The 18434-nt window shown below is 39.9% G+C and overlaps 3 protein-coding genes and 1 non-coding gene across 4 annotated transcripts; 1 reads left to right on the top strand and 3 right to left on the bottom strand.

The window, feature by feature from the left end:
* Positions 1 to 4689: 4689 nt before the first annotated feature.
* LOC117275512 (small nucleolar RNA R71) lies at positions 4690 to 4796 on the bottom strand. The gene has a single exon (XR_004505693.1). It is a non-coding gene; the product is annotated as a small nucleolar RNA R71 (small nucleolar RNA).
* Positions 4797 to 5242: 446 nt separating this feature from the next.
* On the top strand, positions 5243 to 6072 carry LOC104091192 (uncharacterized). The gene is made up of 2 exons (XM_009596472.2): positions 5243 to 5376; positions 5499 to 6072. Exons 1-2 carry the CDS (start codon positions 5243 to 5245, stop codon positions 6070 to 6072), a joined length of 708 nt encoding a protein of 235 aa, XP_009594767.2.
* A 2588-nt stretch (positions 6073 to 8660) lies between these two features.
* Positions 8661 to 9227, bottom strand: LOC138906638 (uncharacterized). Its single transcript, XM_070195936.1, has one exon. It carries the CDS (start codon positions 9225 to 9227, stop codon positions 8661 to 8663), a length of 567 nt encoding a protein of 188 aa, XP_070052037.1.
* A 232-nt stretch (positions 9228 to 9459) lies between these two features.
* LOC138906639 (uncharacterized) lies at positions 9460 to 9906 on the bottom strand. The gene is made up of 2 exons (XM_070195940.1): positions 9713 to 9906; positions 9460 to 9610 (listed from the first exon to the last, which is right to left on the bottom strand). Exons 1-2 carry the CDS (start codon positions 9904 to 9906, stop codon positions 9460 to 9462), a joined length of 345 nt encoding a protein of 114 aa, XP_070052041.1.
* Positions 9907 to 18434: the final 8528 nt, after the last annotated feature.

Here is an 18434-nt window from a genome sequence, read left to right on the forward strand (position 1 = left end):
TGATTTTGAGTATGGTGGCTTGAGGTATTTCATATGGACCAGTGTTTGGATGGGGTCACGCATTACAGCGGGGTTATGTTAAGATATGACCCTTAGTGTTAGATTCATGTGTTATGGTTCTAAGGTGTGTGTTGGGTCCTTAGCATTTCGTTGTGGCAGTACTTGTTGAGCTTGCAGGACGGTTCTCTCATTTGAGTCATTTTCTATGTTGAGTACACTTGAATTGTTGCGTATTTGTGCACAGATTGCACGTTTTGTGGCCCCGGGTAGTATTGGTGTGGCATGTAAGTAGAGTAGCTTGTATTTGATAAGATGAGGTTGTCGGACCTAGTATGGGTGCTATCGGATTTATTTGTTGTATATTTGGAAGGATAATGTCGTTGATCGGCTCAGAATTTGCTATAGTTCATGTCGAAGGAGGAGAGATCCATGACTTGTTGATATGATAAATGATTATTAGTTTATGCGTGTTTATTTCATCATTGGCAGTGTACGAAGGTCTTAGAACGTGGTTTTGTTTGATATGAGGTTCATTTCCGGTATTGGGTATGTTTTGAGCAATTGTTGTGGTCAAAAGTTATTGCTATGAGCATCTGAGTAACGTGGCACATCATGTGACTACATCTTGGGTTATGATTATGGCTCGATACAGCTTATTCACACTTATACAGTGTGTAGATGCGAGATTCAGATCTTATAAGAAATTTCGGATGTTAGAAAGTGGATTATGTGGTTTAAGGGCTAAGGTTGAAGTAATGATCTTCAGTATGTTGTGTTGTCAGGTCTATATGGAATAGGGTGATGTGGGATCACCCTTGGGTATGCGCATGGTAAGGTTACACGGCGGTTGATGGCTTTGGAACAACTCTTGACATGCTCGAGGACGAACGCATGTTTAAGTGGGGAAGGATGTAACGACCCGACCGATCGTTTTGAGCATTTGTACTTCGCTCGGTAGTTTGAGGGCATGACTAGCTCCGTATGATGTATTATGACTTATGCAAATCATCGGTTTTGGTTTTCAGGTTATACAGAATCGATTTGGAAGAATGAATCTCGTGATTTAAGCTTTAAGATAGAAGGGTTGACCAAGTTTGACTTTTATGAATTTGACTCCGGAACGGAGTTTTGATGGTTGTATTAGGTCCGGATGGTGATTTTGGATTTGGGTGTATGCCCGGATTTACATTTGGATGTCCGTAGAAGGATTTGGTACTAATTGGTGAAAGTTAGGAATTTGAAAGCTTGGAAAGTTCATAAGTTTGACTGAGAGTTGACTTTGAGAATATCGGATTCGGATTGTGGTTCTGGGAATCGTAATAGCTTCGTTATGTCATTTGGGACTTGTGCAAAAAATTTGGGTTCATTCCGGGTTGATTTGATATGTTTCGGCGCGATTTTTTAAGTTAGAAGTTCAAAGTTCATACTAGTTCGAATTGAGGTATGGTTCCTCTTTTCGATGTTTCTATGTGTGATTTGAGGCCTCGAGTAGGTCCGTGTTATGTAATGGAACTTGTTGGTATGTTCAGATGTGGTCCCAAGGGGCTCGGGTGAGTTTCGGACGAGGTTCGAATTTGTTTGGATCATTTTTGGCTAAAGTTGTTGGTGGCTGATCTAGTGTGATCGCACCTGTGGCTGGGCTGTGCAGGTGCGATGGTCGCAGAAGCGACAGAGGAGTCGCAGAAGCGAGGTGCGAGCTAGAGAGGAAGACCGCAGAAGCGGAAGTAAGGGCGCATTTGTGGGTCCGCAGAAGCGTAAGACTAGCCGTAGAAGCGGCGCGTGACGCAGAAGTGGGAGTTGTTTGTCGCACCTGCGTCTGCGTAGAAGCGGGGAAAGCTCCACAGGTGCGGAAGTCTAGTCTTCAGAGGACTTCGCATAAGCGAGAATAGTCCGCAGAAGATGGGGTCACAGATGCGACAATGTGACCGAATATGCGTAAATGCTAGACAGAAGCTATATATCGAGGTTTTGGTTCTTTTGTTCATATTTTGAGATGTGGGAACAGATTGAGGGGATTTTGGAGGCAAATTTCATCACAAGGATTGGGGTAAGTGTTCTACACTCGGTTTTGATTATATTCCATGATCGTTTCTTCATTTTTGGTAATTGGATTATGAGTTTTAAAGAGAAAATTGGGGATTTTAGCCTAAAGCTTCATAAAGTGAGTTTTTGAGTTTTAAATGTCGATTCAGAGTCGGATTAGAGTGAAACTAGTATGGTTGGACTTGTAATTGAATGGGTTGTCATATTTTGTGAGTTTCATTAGGTTCCGAGGTGCGGGCCTGGGTTGGGCTTTTGGGTCTATTTTGGTTTTTTGATTTTGATTCGACCTTTATCGTTGGAATTGTTTCCTTGGGCTTTGCTTGATGTATTTGAGTTGCTTTGGGCTAGTTTGGAGCAGTTCGGAGGTCGGTACACGTGGGATGGCATTACGGAGCATTGTTTGGCTTGCTCGATATTGGATTTGGCTTGTTCGAGGTAAGTAACACTTCTAAACTTGGTGCTGGGGGTATGAAACCCCGAATTTCATATTATGTGTTTGTTGTTGAGGTGACGCACATGCTAGGTGATGGGCGTGTGGGTGTGCACCATGTGAATCGTAACTCAGTTATTTCTATGGTACTGTGTAGTTACCTGATCTTATCTGTAACCATGAAATCTCTACGTACTAGAACTATTGAGCTATGATCCATGTTAGAAACCATGTCTAGGCTACATGCTAGTTCTGTTGGGACCCACTGAGGTCATTACTGTTGTTGAGTTATTTGCTTACATTGCAATTTCATGCTCAGTCATGTTCATTTATTGCATATCATATCGCAGTCTTTGCTGTTATTTATTGATACATCATATCATCATTTTGGGCTAGTTTCATGAAATAGTGAGCCCGAGAGACTGGAGAGATTGATGATTGAGTGAGGCCGAGGGGCAGATTGTGAGGTTATTGATACTATAGCACATGAGTTGTCCGTGTAGTACGTGAGTTGTCCGTGCGGATCCAGATATTGATACTATAGCACGTGAGTTATCCATGCAACACGTGAGTTATCCGTGCAGATCCAGATATTGATACTATAGCACGTGAGTTATCCGTGCAACACGTGAGTTGTCTGTGTTGATTATAGTGCTTGGACTGAAGGAGCCCCTCCGGAGTCTGCACACACCCCCAGTGAGCGCATGTACCTATTAAGTGCGAGTACGAGTGCTGAGTGATTGGGAGGACTGAGGGGATTGATACTCTGAAAGTATGCATATGGTTGTTTAATATGTTATACTGCATTGACATGCACACTTGACATACAAGCATAGAGACTCATTTTTCCTCATGCTATATGGTATCACGTCATTCATGACTTCTCATACACATTGACATGTAGGCATAAAGATGTACTTTTCCTCATGCCATTTGATAATGAAACATTTACTTGTTGAAAGGTTTCGGAAGGAAATTCATGATTTTACAAACTTTCTCATATTTTGGTGTTTTCGGTAAAAGATTTAGGATTTCATTGTTATACTTGAAAAGCATGTCTATTTCTGAAACTGTGAACGAGCTGAACCTTCTATTTCCGAGTTATTTCCTGTACCACTTTTATTATATTGTTATGAGCTGTTGTTGGCAATTGGTGTTGGACTTTGACTTTTCTTTCAGCCCGTCACTACTTTCAACTTAAGGTTAGGTTTGTTACTTATTAAGTACATGGGGTCGGTTGTACTCATACTACACTTTTGCACCTTGCGTGCAGATATTGGATGATGATATTGCTGTGATCGGCGGGAACGGGATTTGAAGACGTACATGTGTTCCGGTTGTAGCTGCCTCTTGTTCATGGTAGCCTTAGATTTATAAATATTTGTTTATGTACATTTCGAACAGATGATGTATTTATTTCATACCAATTTTGTAAATTCTAATCTTAGAAGCTCATGATTTGTACAACCAGTCCTTGGGAATTCTTGTATAAAAGCAGTTTTATTATCCTTTCTTTTCTTAAAATATCTCATCTAAATTGGATAGTTGTTAATTGGCTTACTTGGCGGGTTGGGTTAGGTACCATCACGACTAGGTGGATTTTGGGTCATGACAAATTTGTTTTATAGTATTTTGAGTAGTTTATGACCCGCTCTTCTACAAAATAGTTGGTCAATCCTAAAATTGAAAGAACTCTTCGATTGCGCAGGAAAGGACAAGCATTATCTTCTCAAAGCATAGCTTGTGAAGGAATGGAGAATCAAGAAGTAGAAGAGCGCAACCCACTGGAAATTCCACCACCAGCCCATGTAGATGAACAATTTGATGAAATGGCGCCAAGGCCAGCAAACAGAATCCTAAGAGATTATGCTAGACCAGACCACTTCTACTGTGAATCTAGTGTCAGGAAACCCCTAGTGGCAGCCAACAACTTTGAAATCAAGACCGACCTGATTCAAACAATTCAACAATCTTGTATCTTCACTGGAGATTCAAGTGAAGATCCACACAGTCATTTAATTGATTTTCTGGAACTTGTTGAAACTGCTAAGTATAATAGGGTATCTCCTAAAGCAATCAAGTTAAGGTTATTTCCTTTTTCTTTAAAAGGAGACGCCCAGACTTGGTTGCAAAGTTTGCCTCAAGCATCTAATACAACATGGGATTAGATGACTCAAAAAATTTTAAACAAATATTTCTCCCCTGCTAAAACCACAAAGTTAAGACAAGACATATCTAATTTCTTGCAGACTGACACTGAGTGAGTATATCAAGCTTGGAAAAGATTAAAGGCAATATTAAGAAAATTTCCACATCATGATATTCTTGAACATGTACAGTTGTACATTTTTTTATCACGGGTTTAAACCCTCTTCTAAAAATGTGATAGATGCAGTTGCAGGAGGTTCCGTAATGGGAAAAACCAAAGAGGAAGCATTTCTATTATTGAATGAAATTTCTGAGAATGCCATCCAATGGCCATCTGAGCGTGTAATCATCAAGAAGACTGCTAGATTAAATCAGCCAGACGCTTTAAATACGCTAACACAACAAATTATTTCTTTGGCACAAAAGTTTGAATCTTTTCAGGTGAATACACAACAACCAAGCCAGTCTGAGGCTTGTGACATGTGTGGAGGAAACTATCACAACCATAAATGTCAAGTAACCAATCACAATGATGAACATATCAATATCATCGGTTACAAGCAGTATCCTTTTGGAAGTCCAATGGCTAAAAAATATCCAGGATTTCAATACATGTAGACAATGGTAAGAATGTTGAAAAACCATCAGAACCATCAGAGGAGAAAGAAGTCAAGAAAAAAGAAGAAAGGAATATTGAAAAAATTGACTCCTCTCCCTGTGACAATTCCTTTTCCACAAAAAATGAAAAGAGAAAAGTTTGATAGTCAATTTGCAAAATTTTTGGAGATTTTAAAATAGATTCACATCAATATTTCGTTCACTGATGCCCTGGCTGATTGGAAGAAGTTTTTGTGGTAATGCTTACTGAAAAATGCAGTGTTATACTTCAAAATAAGCTACCACAAAAACTTGGTGACCCAGGCAGTTTTACAATTCCATGCACATTGGGAGGAGTATATTTTGAAAAAGCACTTTGTGATTCTGGAGCTTTAATAAATTTGATGCCATTTTCTATCTTTAGAAAATTGAATCTCGGTGAAATGAAAGATATAGGTGTTTCTCTTCAGTTTGCAGATCAAAGTACTAAGACAACTAAGGGAATAATTGAAAATGTACTTGTAAGAGTAGATAAGTTTGTTTTTCCTGTGGATTTCATAGTACTTGAAATGAAGGAATGTCCTGATGAACCGATAATTTTGGGTAGACCTTTTCTTACTACAGGTAGAGCAATCATAGATGTCCATCAAGGACAACTAATTTTGAGAGTTTATGAAGAAAGAGTCATTTTTTATATGCAAAAGATACTAGGGTTTTCAGGAGATGAGGCATCATCTTCGTGTTTTTCAATTGACATGATTCGTTATCTTACAGATGAATTCAAAGATGATCAATTAGTTCCAGACTCAATGGAAAGATGTTTGGCCATGTCACGGCCCAAAATCCCACCATAGGCATCGTGATAGCACTTATTCTCTAAGACTAGGTAAGCCGATTACAATTACAATTCGAGTCATTTTTTTTAAACATATAATTTCATACAAGTGTTGAAACCAACAGTGAAAATAATTATAACAACCTCCCAAGACTGGTAATATAGAGTCACGAACTCTAACTGAATACATGCAATGATCTCAAAGATTGAATATACAATATTGTTTGAATAAGAGATGACAGTATAATATAATGGAAAGACTCCAAGGGACTGCGACGACCAAGCAGTCCTACCTTGAATCCTTGCGATCACACTCTAATCTCTGTCCGAATCCGATATCTCCAACACCTGGCTCTACACAAATATGTGCAGAAGTGTAGTATTAGTACAACACAGTCGGTACCCAGTAAGTATCAATACTAACCTCGGTGGAGTAGTGACGAGGTACAGTCGAGACACTCACTAGTCAAATTGCCTGTGCAATATAGCAGTATACAATAGTACTGGAAAAAAACTAGCAATGATAGCAACAATAATCAACTAGTAATATAAATAGCAAGGCAACAAGAACACCATAAAAATTTTCCAAATGAATAATGAACACAGCACAACCAATTAATCAAGTCGTTCAAAATATACATGTTTTATCTATAAGTATTTCGAATATAATTCCCTCAAATAAAACTTTTCGAATATAATTCTTTCAAATAAATATCTCCGAATATAGTTCTTCAAATAAAATCTTTCGAACATAATTCTTTCAAATAAATATCTCCGAATATAATTCTTCAAATAAAATCTTTCGAATATAATTCTTTCAAATAAATATCTCCGAATATAATACTTCAAATAAAGTCTTTCGAATATAGTTCCAACACAACAACATACCCAGTAATATCCCACACCGTGGGGTCTAGGGAGGGTAGTGTATACGCAGACCTTACCCCTACCTTGTGAGAATAGAGAGGTTGTTTCCAATAGATCCTCGGCTCAGGAAAGTATAAGCACCACATTAATGAAAATATAGACAAGAAGGGACAGTACCAAGAAGCCATATAAAAGCATAATAAAAACAACCAGATAGTAAGGTGATCAACAATGAAAGAAAATAACGGTTAGTCATAAAAACCTACTACCAACAGAAAGCGAGAATGTGTGCCAATACTAGTGCTATGAACACTCTAGACTACCTACTCTACTACCCTAATCCTTGACCTCCATACCTTCCTACCAAGGGTCATTTCCTCGGTCAGCTGAAGCTACTCCATGTCTTTCCTAATCACCTCTCCCCCACCTCTTCTTTGGCATACCTCTACATCTCCGTAGGACCTCCAATATCAACCTCTCACACCTCCTCACTGGGGCGTATGTGCTCCTCCTCCTCACATGACCAAACCACCTAAGTCGTTCTTCCCGCATCATGTCCTCAATAAAGGCCACACCCACCTTGTCGCGAATAACCTCATTTCTGATCCTATCGAACCTGGTGTGCCCGCACATCCATATCAACATCCTCATCTCTGCAACCTTCATCTTCTGGACATGAGTGATCTTGACTGGCCAACACTCATCCCCATACAATATTGTTAGTCTGACCACCACTCTGTAGAACTTACCCTTAAGTTTCGGTGGCACCTTCTTGTCACAAAAAATACCAGAAGTGAGTCTCAATTTGATCCATCTCGCCCTAATACGATGTGTGACATCTTCATCAATCTCCCCATACCCCTGAATAATAAACCCAAGGTACTTAAAACTCCCTCTCCTAGGGATGACCTGTGAGTCCAGCCTCACCTCCCCTTCCCCTCCTTGAGTCTCGCCACAGAACATACACTCTAAGTATTCTGTCTTGGTCCTGCTCAACTTGAAACCTTTAGATTACAGGGTCTGCCTCCATACCTCTAATTTCGTGTTCACACTGTCTTGCATCTCGTCAATCAATACAATATCATCTGCAAATAGCATGCACCACGGCACCTCCCCTTGGATGTGGCGCATCAGTACACCCATCACCAGAGCAAACAAAAAAGGGCTGAGTGTCGACCCCTGATGCAACCCCATCATAACCGGAAAATGGTCCGAGTCCCCACCCACCGTCCTCACTCGGGTCTTTACTCCATCATACATGTCCTTAATCATCCTAATGTAGGCAACAGGTACACCTCTGGCCTCCAAACATCTCCACAAAACCTCCCTCAGAACTTTATCGTACGCCTTTTCTAAGTCGATGAACACCATATGCAAATCCTTCTTTCTCTCCCTATACTGCTCCATCAATCTCCTAACAAGGTAGATGGCTTCTGTAGTCAAACGCCCCGGCATAAAAACAAACTAGTTCTTGGAAATAGACACACTCCTCCTCACCCTTAGCTCTACCACTCTCTCCTAGACTTTCATAGTATGGCTAAGCAGCTTGATACCCCGATAGTTATTGCAATTTTGGATATCACCCTTGTTCTTGTATACAGGAACCATCGTGCTCCACCTCCACTCTTCGGGCATCTTCTTTGTTCTAAAAATGACATTATATAACCTAGTGAGCCACTCCAAGCCTTCCTTGCCTGCACTCTTCCAAAACTCCACCGGGATTTCATCCGTCCCGGTCGCTTAGCCCCTGTTCATCTTACGCATAGCCCCCTCAACTTCATCAACTCTAATCCGCCTACAATTCCCAAAGTCACAATTACTCTCGGAGAGTTTCAAATCACCCAGGACAATGCTCATGTCCCCCTCCTCGTTCAAGAGACTATGGAAGTAGGTCTTCCATCTCCGACGGATAATCCCCTCATTGAACAAAACTCTACCTTCTTTGTCCATGATGCACTTAACTTGGTCCAAGTCTCGCGCCTTCCTTTCTCGCGCCTTGGCTAACTTGAACAACCTCTTATCCCCACCTCGGCCCTCGAGTTCCTCATACAAACAACTAAAAGCTGCAGTCTTGGCCACCATAACTGATAACTTTGCCTCTTTCTTAGCCAGCTTATAATGCTCCCTATTCGTCCTCTTCTCCTCCTCGTCTACACTCTCCACTAGCTTCAGATACGTTGCTTTCTTGGTTTCCACTTTTCCTTGCACCTCTCTATTCCACCACCAGTCTCCCTTGTGACTACCAGAGTAACCCTTTGAGACCCCTAATACCTCTCTCGCAGCTTCCCTAATGCACTGTACAGTCATGGTCTACATATCGCTTGCGTCCCCACTACTCCTCCAAGCCCCCATAGTCACCAGCTTGGCCTCCAACCCCTGCGCTTTAGCTTCCATCAAGGCTCCCCACTTGATCCTATGTTATCTATACATCGCCCTCATCCTCCTCTACCTCGTGATCTCAAGGTCCATGACCAGGAGCCTATGAAGGGTTGAGAAGTTCTCACTCGGGATCACCTTGCAATCCGTGCAAAGACCTCTATCACTTCCTGCAGAGTAAATAATCAATCTGAGTCTCGACCACCGAACACTGTAAGGTGACCAAGTGATCCCTCTTCTTCGAGAAACTCGAGTTTTCTATCACCAAATCAAATGCTCTAGCAAAGTCCAGCAAAGACATTCCTCCTCCGTTTCTATCTCCAAAACCAAAGCCACCATGAACATCATCATACCCCTCAGACGTCGCTCCAATGTGGCCATTGAAATATCCTCATATGAAAAGATTCTCGATATACGGGATACCACGCAGAATCTCATCCAAATCCTCCCAGAAACGCCTCTTGACTTCTTCATCCAAGCCTGCTTGGGGTGCGTATGCACTAATTATGTTCAAAGTAAAACCTCTGACAACTAGCTTAATAGTTATCAGCCTGTCATTCACCCTCCTAACCTCCACCACTAGTTCACAGAGGTCTTTATCAACCAACATACCTACCCCGCTCCTGCCCCTCCCCCCCCCCCCACCCTCCTAGAATACCAAAGTTTAAAACTGCCCACATCCCGCACCGTATCTCCTACCCACCTAGTCTCCTGTACACAAGCTATTTTAATCTTCCTTTTCTCGAGAATCTTCGCTAACTCTACAGATTTTCCAGTCAAAGTTCCTATGTTCAAAGACCTCACTCTCAGCCTAGTACCCACTTTCGAATATAATGTTTACAAATAAATATCTCCGAATATAATTTTTCAAATAAAATCTTTCGAATATAATTCTTTCAAATAAATATCTCCGAATATATTTCTTCAAATAAAATCTTTCAAATATAATTATTTCAAATGAATTACTTTCGAATAAAATTCTTTTCAAGTAAAAGTCACCATGTGATACCTCATTTCATAATAATAAAAATAACGGGTCTCAGCCCACTTTCATATTTTCACGGCACCTCGTGCACATACCTCTATCGCAACCACATGGACAATTCACAAGGCAGAAGACAAAATAATATAATGAAATGAATGATAAGTGAACGAATAAGAATTTAGAGAAAGACAACAACATAGCTGACGAGCGCAAAACACACACTTAAATTGTGCTCGCTAGTCAAAGATAGTATAGTATAATTATTATATCCATAGGGATTGGATTTAAATAGTATTATCGTAGTTTGTAGCTAGATTGCTATCCAGGAGGATCAACAGTTGAGATTTATATAATTAATAATCTAAAATCCACAGCTATTGACTAATGACAATCGCAACAAAAGTAAGCAAGGAAGTTATCAATGGGAGAAAATAAGGTTTTGATGGAATAAGTGCAAGATAATTGTTCGGGATCTAACTCTAGATAATTCACCTCCAATGTTCAAGTAAGTCTCTCAAATTCACTCTATTACTAGTTCAAACATTCATCAAAACTTCCTCTCTCGATTAAGTCTTAACCTCACGAGATGAATCAATTTAAGCACTGTGAATATATGCAAGAATGCATAGTGGATCGGTCTTTAGGAAAACCTCTTTCGATTATTCTCCTAACTAGATTTAATCAATAATTCAACTAGCCTCTTTCGATTACTTAAAAGAATCTATGATCTCAACCAACAATATAATGCAAAGATATCACAAGTGATGCCTCTTTCGATTACAAGAACAAGTGAATATAGATGCAACAATTAAATCTTCCAAAATAATTCAAATACATAAAAATAGAGTTATAATCCACAAACAATCATCAATACACCAAATACATCAAAACCCAAAAGGATCTACTCCATACACATGGAGAAGTTCTTCACAAATGAAAATAAAGTATAGGAAAACATAAATTCAATCCAAACCCAGATCTTGAGTAAGGAAGGAATGATGAAATCCTTGTGCTTGTGTTCTTCCAACTCCTCGTTAGCCTCCTTAGGTCGAAATCTATCCAAACGTCCTTCTAACATGGTGTTTTGATGTATCTAAGCCGCCCCCAATAAACCCCGGATGAAAATACCCTTTTTAGCGGAAATGGGACAATACTCTAACAAATTTGTACTACAGTGCCGCACCATGCGACGCAGTAGTGGATATTTCCAGTATGAATTACAATTTCAGTTCTTGGCAGAATTTGCACTAGCGCGTCGCACAGTGCGTCGCATTAGTGCAAATTTCTCAGAGTATGGATTTTGCATCGATTTTGACATCCAGAATTGGTCCTTGACCCACGAACACGATCCCGGCTTAATCCCTTGGGCTTTTACTCAGACTTCAAAGCTCCAATTCTCTCGAATTCGCTCCATAGCATCTGCATTGCTCGGAATCACTCCTACAAGGCATAAACCACACAATAAGTGCAAAACACTAGCGATTAAAGCTCAAACTCAGTTAAGGTGCAGTAAATTAGAGTTAAATAAGCGACTAAAACATGTAATTATAGCCTACCCTCAACAGCAAATAGAGGTAAACAACAAGGGTGCTCCCGAGGTACCGCCTCGTAGTCCCAAAAGTAAATATGCAACATGGGATCTCCCGAGGAACCGCCTCGTAGTCTCAAAAGTAAATATGCCAACAGGGGGATCTCTCAAGGAACCGCCTCGTAGTCCCAAAAGTAAATATGCAAGACAAGGGGGATCTCCCGAGGTAATGCCTCGTAGTCCCAAAAGTAAATATGCAAGATAGGGGGATATCCCGAGGTAATGCCTCGTAGTCCCAAAAGTAAATATGCAAACAACAAAGAAGGAAGAATAACTCAGCAAGAACAACCTCTTCTTAAATCCAAATTTCTGATAAATATATTAACGCCTCTTTTAAACTTATTTAATTAATTATTTGCTGATGGAAAATCCATAAGGTAATTATTTCCAGGAAATGTCAACTCAACAAGCACACGGAATTCACATAAAAATCAAAGTAGCAATCAAACCAAATTATCATGTAAAACAAATTCGACAACCAAAGAATGAGGCATGACAAATAAGGATTAATAAGTGCCAGCAATTTCCAATGTAATACATAAAAATGCCTAAGACTTTCAAGCAATAAAATTTTCATATATAAGCCCGAGTACATACTCGTCACCTCGCGTACACGGCTTTCACATTACACAAATGACACATACGACTCAATGCCTAAGAGATAATTCCCCCGCTCAAGATTAGGCAAGATACTTATCTTTTTTGAAGATATGTCGACATTCCAAAATAACCTTCTTGCTTGAATTGACCTCCGGACAACTCAAATTTGTCCAAATTAATTGTGTAACTTCATTAAAATTCATCGAAAATAATTTTGGATAATAAAGCGTCAACTTAAAATTTTGCATTAAAAAGACAACCAAAAGTCAACGCGGGGCCCGCCTCTCAGAACTCGACAGAAATTTTAAGAAATCCAAACACCTATTCCGATACGAGTTTAACCATACTAATTTTATCGAATTCCAATAAAAAATCATTTTCCAAATCTTGAATTTCCGTTTTGAAAAGTTTTACAAAAATTCCAATTTTCTCCATTAAAACTCGAATTAAACGATGAATATAACCATGGATTTATGAAATATAATCACTTTCGGATGTAGAACACTTACCCCAGTCGAAGTCATGAAGAAATCCTCAAAATCGCCCAAGAACCGTGCTCCGAAAATCCCAATCGAAAATGAAGAAATGACCATTTTTGGTCCTTATGATTATGCCCAGTTCCGCTTCTACGGAAACAATTATCGCATCTACGGCTCACTTCTACGAGCGGAAACACGCTTCTACGAAGTCCACTGGCCAGCTGAAGCCTTGCATCTGCGAAGGCATTTTCGCTTCTGTGATGCCTTCCGCTTCTGTGTCTTCTCTGCCCGCTTCTGCATCACACAGGTGCGGGAATTGCTTCGAACCTGTGACCTCCACCCAGTCTTCCCAACGTTGCTTCTGCAATGAAGCTTCCGCATAAGCGAGAACACCAGCAAATCCAAAAATCCAGCAGTTCCAAATATCCAAAAATTCAATCTGTTAGCCTTCCGAAATCCACACGAGGCCCTCGGGACCTTAACCAATTAGGCCAACACGTACCAAAATATAATACAAACTTAGATGAGGCTTCAAGCCATGTCATACAATGCCAAAATTGTGAATCGCGCATCGAATCGAATTATGAGTTTTCAAATCTTCCAACTTTTATATTTTGCGCCGAAACGTATCAAATCTATCCAGAATGATTTAAAATTTTTCACACAATTCATAAATGACGTAATGGATCTATTCCAATTTCCGGAATCAAAATCCTTCCTCGTTATCAATCAATCGACTTACGGTCGAATTTATGAATATTTTAAGAACTTCAATTTCCAACTTTTTGCCGAATTGTCCTACGGACTTCCAAATACAAATCCGGACATATGCCTAAGTCTAAAATCACCATACGGAGATATTGACATCATCAAAACTCTATTCCGGAGTCGTTTTCTCAAAAGTCAAACTCCGGTCAACTGTTTTCATTTAATCTTCAAATATGAGAATTGTTCTTTCAATTAAATTCTGAATCTTCCGAAAACTAAACTCGACCCCACACGCAGGTCATAATACATATTACAAAGTTGCTCGGGACCTTAAGTCACTGAACATAACGTAAATTCTAAAAATGACAAGTCGGGTCGTTACAGGCCAAATCTGGCACCACACAAGATGATTATCCTATCATCATAAGAGAAGGTGAAATATTAAAAAAAGATTCTAAAGATGAGGAGATGTAACCAGAACAAGTTCAACTAAAAATTGAACTCAAAATTCTCCCATCTCATTTAAAATATATTTATCTTAAGGAAGAATTATTTTCGGTAATGATTTCATCTTCTCTTACTACAGGACAAGAACAAAAACTGATTTAAGTATTGAAAGCACACAAAGGAGCCTCGGGGTAGACTGTAGAAGATATCAAAGGCATTAATCCAGTTGTTTGTACGAATAGAATCCTCATAGAGGATAGATACAAGCCAATTGTCCATCCCCAGAAGAGATTGAATCCAGCAATGCAGGAAGTGGTGAAAAAAGAGATTGTAAAGCTTTTAGCAGCTGGTATTATTTACCCAATTTCAGACAGTCCTTAGGTAAGCCCTGTTTAGGTAGTACCAAAGAAAGGAGGTATGATTGTTATAAAAATGAAAGTAATAAACTCATACCTACCAGGACCATCACAGGATGGAGAGTCTGTATTGATTACAGATGACTCAATAATGCTACTAGAAAAGATCATTTTCCTTTACCATTTATTGATCAAATATTGCAAAGAATTGCAGGATATGGTGTTTACTGTTTTGTTGATGGTTATTCAGGGTATAACCAGATACCAATTGCACCAGAAGATCAAGAAAAGACAACTTTCACATGTCCTCATGGAACATATGCCTATAAGAGAATGCCAATTGGTTTTTGCAACGTCCCTGCTACATTTCAGCGTTGCATGTCAGTAATTTTTTCTAACTTGGCTGAAAAGTTTCTCGTAATTTTTATGGATGATTTTACACTCTTTGGCAAAACATTTGAAGATTGTCTTCATCATTTGACCTTAGTTCTTAAGAGATGTGAAGAGACAAACTTGATTCTTAATTGGGAAAAATGTCATTTTATGGTTACTGAGGGAATTATTTTAGGACATAAAATCACTGCTAAAGGGATAAAAGGAGGATCTCCTGAGGTAATGTACTCTGCTCGGTAGTTTACGGATGTGAGTAGCTCCGTATGATGTATTTTTACTTGTGTGAATCGTCGGTTTTGGTTTTCAGGTTATTCAGGACTAATTTGGAAGAATGATTCCCAACTAGGGAGCTTTAAATTTGAAAGAGTTGACCAAATTTGACTTTTTAGAATTTGAACTCGTATTGGAATTTTGATGGTTCTGTTAGCTCCGTTAGGTGATTTTGGACTTAGGAGCGCGTCCGGATTGTGATTTGGAGGTCCGTGCTGGAATTTGGCTCGAAATGGCGAAAGTTGAAATTTTGAAAAGTTTGACCGGGAGTGAACTTTTTGATATCAGGGTCGGATTCCGATTCCAGAAGTTGGAGCACGTCCGTAATGTCAAATGTGACTTGTGTGAAAAATTTGAGGTCAATCGGACGTGATCTGATAGGTTTCGGCATCGATTGTGGAAGTTTGAAGTTTCAAAGTTCATTGATTTCGAGTTGAGGTGTGATTCATCGTTTTGATGTTGTTATGTGTGTTTTGAAACCTCGAGTAGGTCCTTATTGTGTTATGGAACTTGTTGGCATGATCGGACGGGGTCCCCAGGGGCTCGGGTGTGTTTCAGATGAGGTTCAGATTATTTTATTGCTTTTTTTGGATTTTTACTAAGCTACTGGTTCTGGTATGATCGCACCTGCGGCTGGTTTGCACAGGTGCGATGGTCGCAAAAGCGACATAGGAGTCGCAGAAGCGTGAAGAGGAGCTGGGCGTAAGGATCGCAGGTGCGGGTGCTTGACGCACATGCGCAATCGCAGATGCGGTTCAAGTGCGCAGAAGCGCAATCGCAGAAGCAGCTTAAAGACCGTAGGTATGAGGGATTGCTAGGTCACGTTGTTTTTGCATAAGCGAAGTTTTACCGCAAAAGTGGTGGTCGCAGATGCGACGAATTGTCCGCAAATGCGGAATCGCTGGGCAGAACCTATATTATTGAGGGTTTTGGTTCTTTCTTCATTTTGGGAGCTATAGAGCTCGGATTGAGGCGATTCTTGAAGCAATTTTCACCATATGAATTGGGGTAAGTGTTCTCTAATCGGTTTTGATTATATTTCATTAATCTATCTTCCTTTTTGATAAATGGATTGTTAATTTTAAAGAGGAAATTGGGGGGTTTTGGCCTAAAGTTTGCATAATGTGAATGTTTAAGTTTTGAACATCGAATTGGAGTCGGATTTGAGTGAAACTAGTATGGTTGGACTCGTAATTGAATGGGTAGTTGGATTTTGTAAATTTTTCCGGGTTCCGAGGTGCGGGACCGGGTTGGGCTTTTTGGCCGATTTTGGGCTTTTGATTCAATATTTGATCTTTTTCGATCGGGATTGGTTTCTTTAGCATTGTTTGATGTACTTGAGTCATTTTTTATTAGCTTCGAGCCGTTTGGAGGTCGAAACGTGCGTGACGGCATCTTTGGAGCATCGCTTGGCTTGCTCAACATTGGTATTGGCTTGTTCGAGGTAGTGAGAGGGAATGCGAGACAGTGAGATTGAGTACTCTGAGAGTGTGAGTACATGAGCTCATCATTGAGATGCATTGCATTTGACATGCGTACTTATGATACATGCATAGAGATGCATTCCCTTCTGCTACCCAGTTTTGCTAATATTTATGATTTTACCTGTATCTTCATATGTAGGCATAGAGACGTACTTTCCTCATGCTATCTGAAAATGAAACATCTTACTTATTGTTGAAAGGATTTTTGGGAAAAATCACAATTTTCAAACTTAATCGTACTTTATTATTTTCGGTAAAAGATTTGGGTTTTCACTGAGATACTTGAAAAGAAATGCCTATTTTTCTGGAACTGTGAATGAACTGAGCAATTGTGTTGGACCCGACCTTTGTGTTAGCTCGTCACTACTTTCAACTTAAGGTTAGGTTTGTTACTTATTGAGTACATGGGGTCGGTTGTACTCATACTACACTTCTGTACCTTGCGTGCAGTTGTTGGCTGTTGATGTTGCTGTGTTCGATGGGAGCTGGATTTGAAGATGTACCTGCGTCCCGGTTGTAGCTGCCTCTTGTTCATGGCAGCCTTAGATTTATAAAACTCTGTTAATGTATTTTTCAAACAGATGATGTATTTATTTCATTTCAGCTTTGTAAACTCTATTCTTAGAAGCTCATGATTTGTACTACCAGTCCTTGGGAAATGTATAAGATTCAGATAATTCATTTACTTAATTGTCTTATTAAATATCATTAGAATTGGATAGTTGTTAATTGGCTTACCTAGCAGGTTGGGTTAGGTGCCATCACGACTAGTTGGATTTTAGGTCGTGACAAGTTTGTATTAGAGCTCTAGGTTCATAGGTTCTACAAGTCATGAGCAAGTGTCTATTATAGTTTTGTGGATCGGTATGATGACGTCTATACCTATCTTCGAGAGGCTACAGGACATTTAGGATATACTTCCCATCTTTCATTCCTTATCGTGCGGCATTAATTCAGCTTGAAGCATAACTCTTTGAATTCCTTCCACGCATTCGTATGCGCATGTGAGCGCTCGGTATCGGATGTGCGTCGGCGGCTTGTGATTCCATGGTTGAGGTGCGAGATGTGATTTTGGCATGCTAATGATGGGCCAGTCTAGAGGACTTGAGGCTGAATTTTGACTGTAGCTTGAGCATAGAGATTTCGATTGTGTGAGCACGTGCTTTCGGGACTTATGGGTCCGTTCGTGCCCCTATTAGTGAAATTTGTGATTGGATGACTATGTTGTGAGTATGATGAGACTGCGAGATGTGTTCATATTGTTCGAATGTAATGAGAAGAGTTTACTTGAGATGTAGCAAGGACTATGGGGTGTCTGATTTCTGTCTTGATCTGGCATATGGTCTCGAGTTATGGGTGTGTTGAGGGATCTCTCATGTTGTTTAGTTGTGGAGTGAAGTAGATTCTCATGTCTTGTTGATGGGTTCAGAATTAGGAAGACTAAGTGATTGCATAGTACTTATAACTATGGAAGGGTATAGAGAGATGTCAGTTTGAGGCGAAGCAGGTGGGTTATAACCTGCGAGGTAATCTACGGATGTGTGATTTTATGATGTTGTGTGGAGGCTTTCTTTTCTATCAGTGGGTTATATTTGTGCGATTTGAGGTATGACGTGGCTTGTGTTACTCGAGCTTATGAAGGATTTAGTTGAATTTCAGTGCGGTATTTTGGCAGCAACAGAGTATGGGTATTGTAAGTTATCATATGGTTTATTCCTTGGCTTTGAGCCAAGTGGGGGAGTCTTCTATCGATGGGTTGATTGCATGAATATGTGTTGTATTGGTTTCAGTTTGAGGTATACTGGTGAATCAGTTATGAGTTGCAAAG

This window comes from Nicotiana tomentosiformis, chromosome 1 (assembly GCF_000390325.3).
Source record: "Nicotiana tomentosiformis chromosome 1, ASM39032v3, whole genome shotgun sequence".
In the NCBI taxonomy this organism is placed as follows: domain Eukaryota; kingdom Viridiplantae; phylum Streptophyta; class Magnoliopsida; order Solanales; family Solanaceae; genus Nicotiana; species Nicotiana tomentosiformis.

Coding starts and splice junctions, on each gene's coding strand:
- LOC104091192 (XM_009596472.2), top strand. CDS start 5,243: ATGGTAAGAATGTTGAAAAACCATCAGAACCATCAGAGGAGAAAGAAG. Junction 5,377..5,498: donor CAAAAAATGAAAAGAGAAAA/GTTTGATAGTCA, acceptor TGAAAAATGCAG/TGTTATACTTCAAAATAAGC.
- LOC138906638 (XM_070195936.1), bottom strand. CDS start 9,227: ATGACTGTACAGTGCATTAGGGAAGCTGCGAGAGAGGTATTAGGGGTC.
- LOC138906639 (XM_070195940.1), bottom strand. CDS start 9,906: ATGTTGGTTGATAAAGACCTCTGTGAACTAGTGGTGGAGGTTAGGAGG. Junction 9,611..9,712: donor GAGATTCTGCGTGGTATCCC/GTATATCGAGAA, acceptor TTTTGGAGATAG/AAACGGAGGAGGAATGTCTT.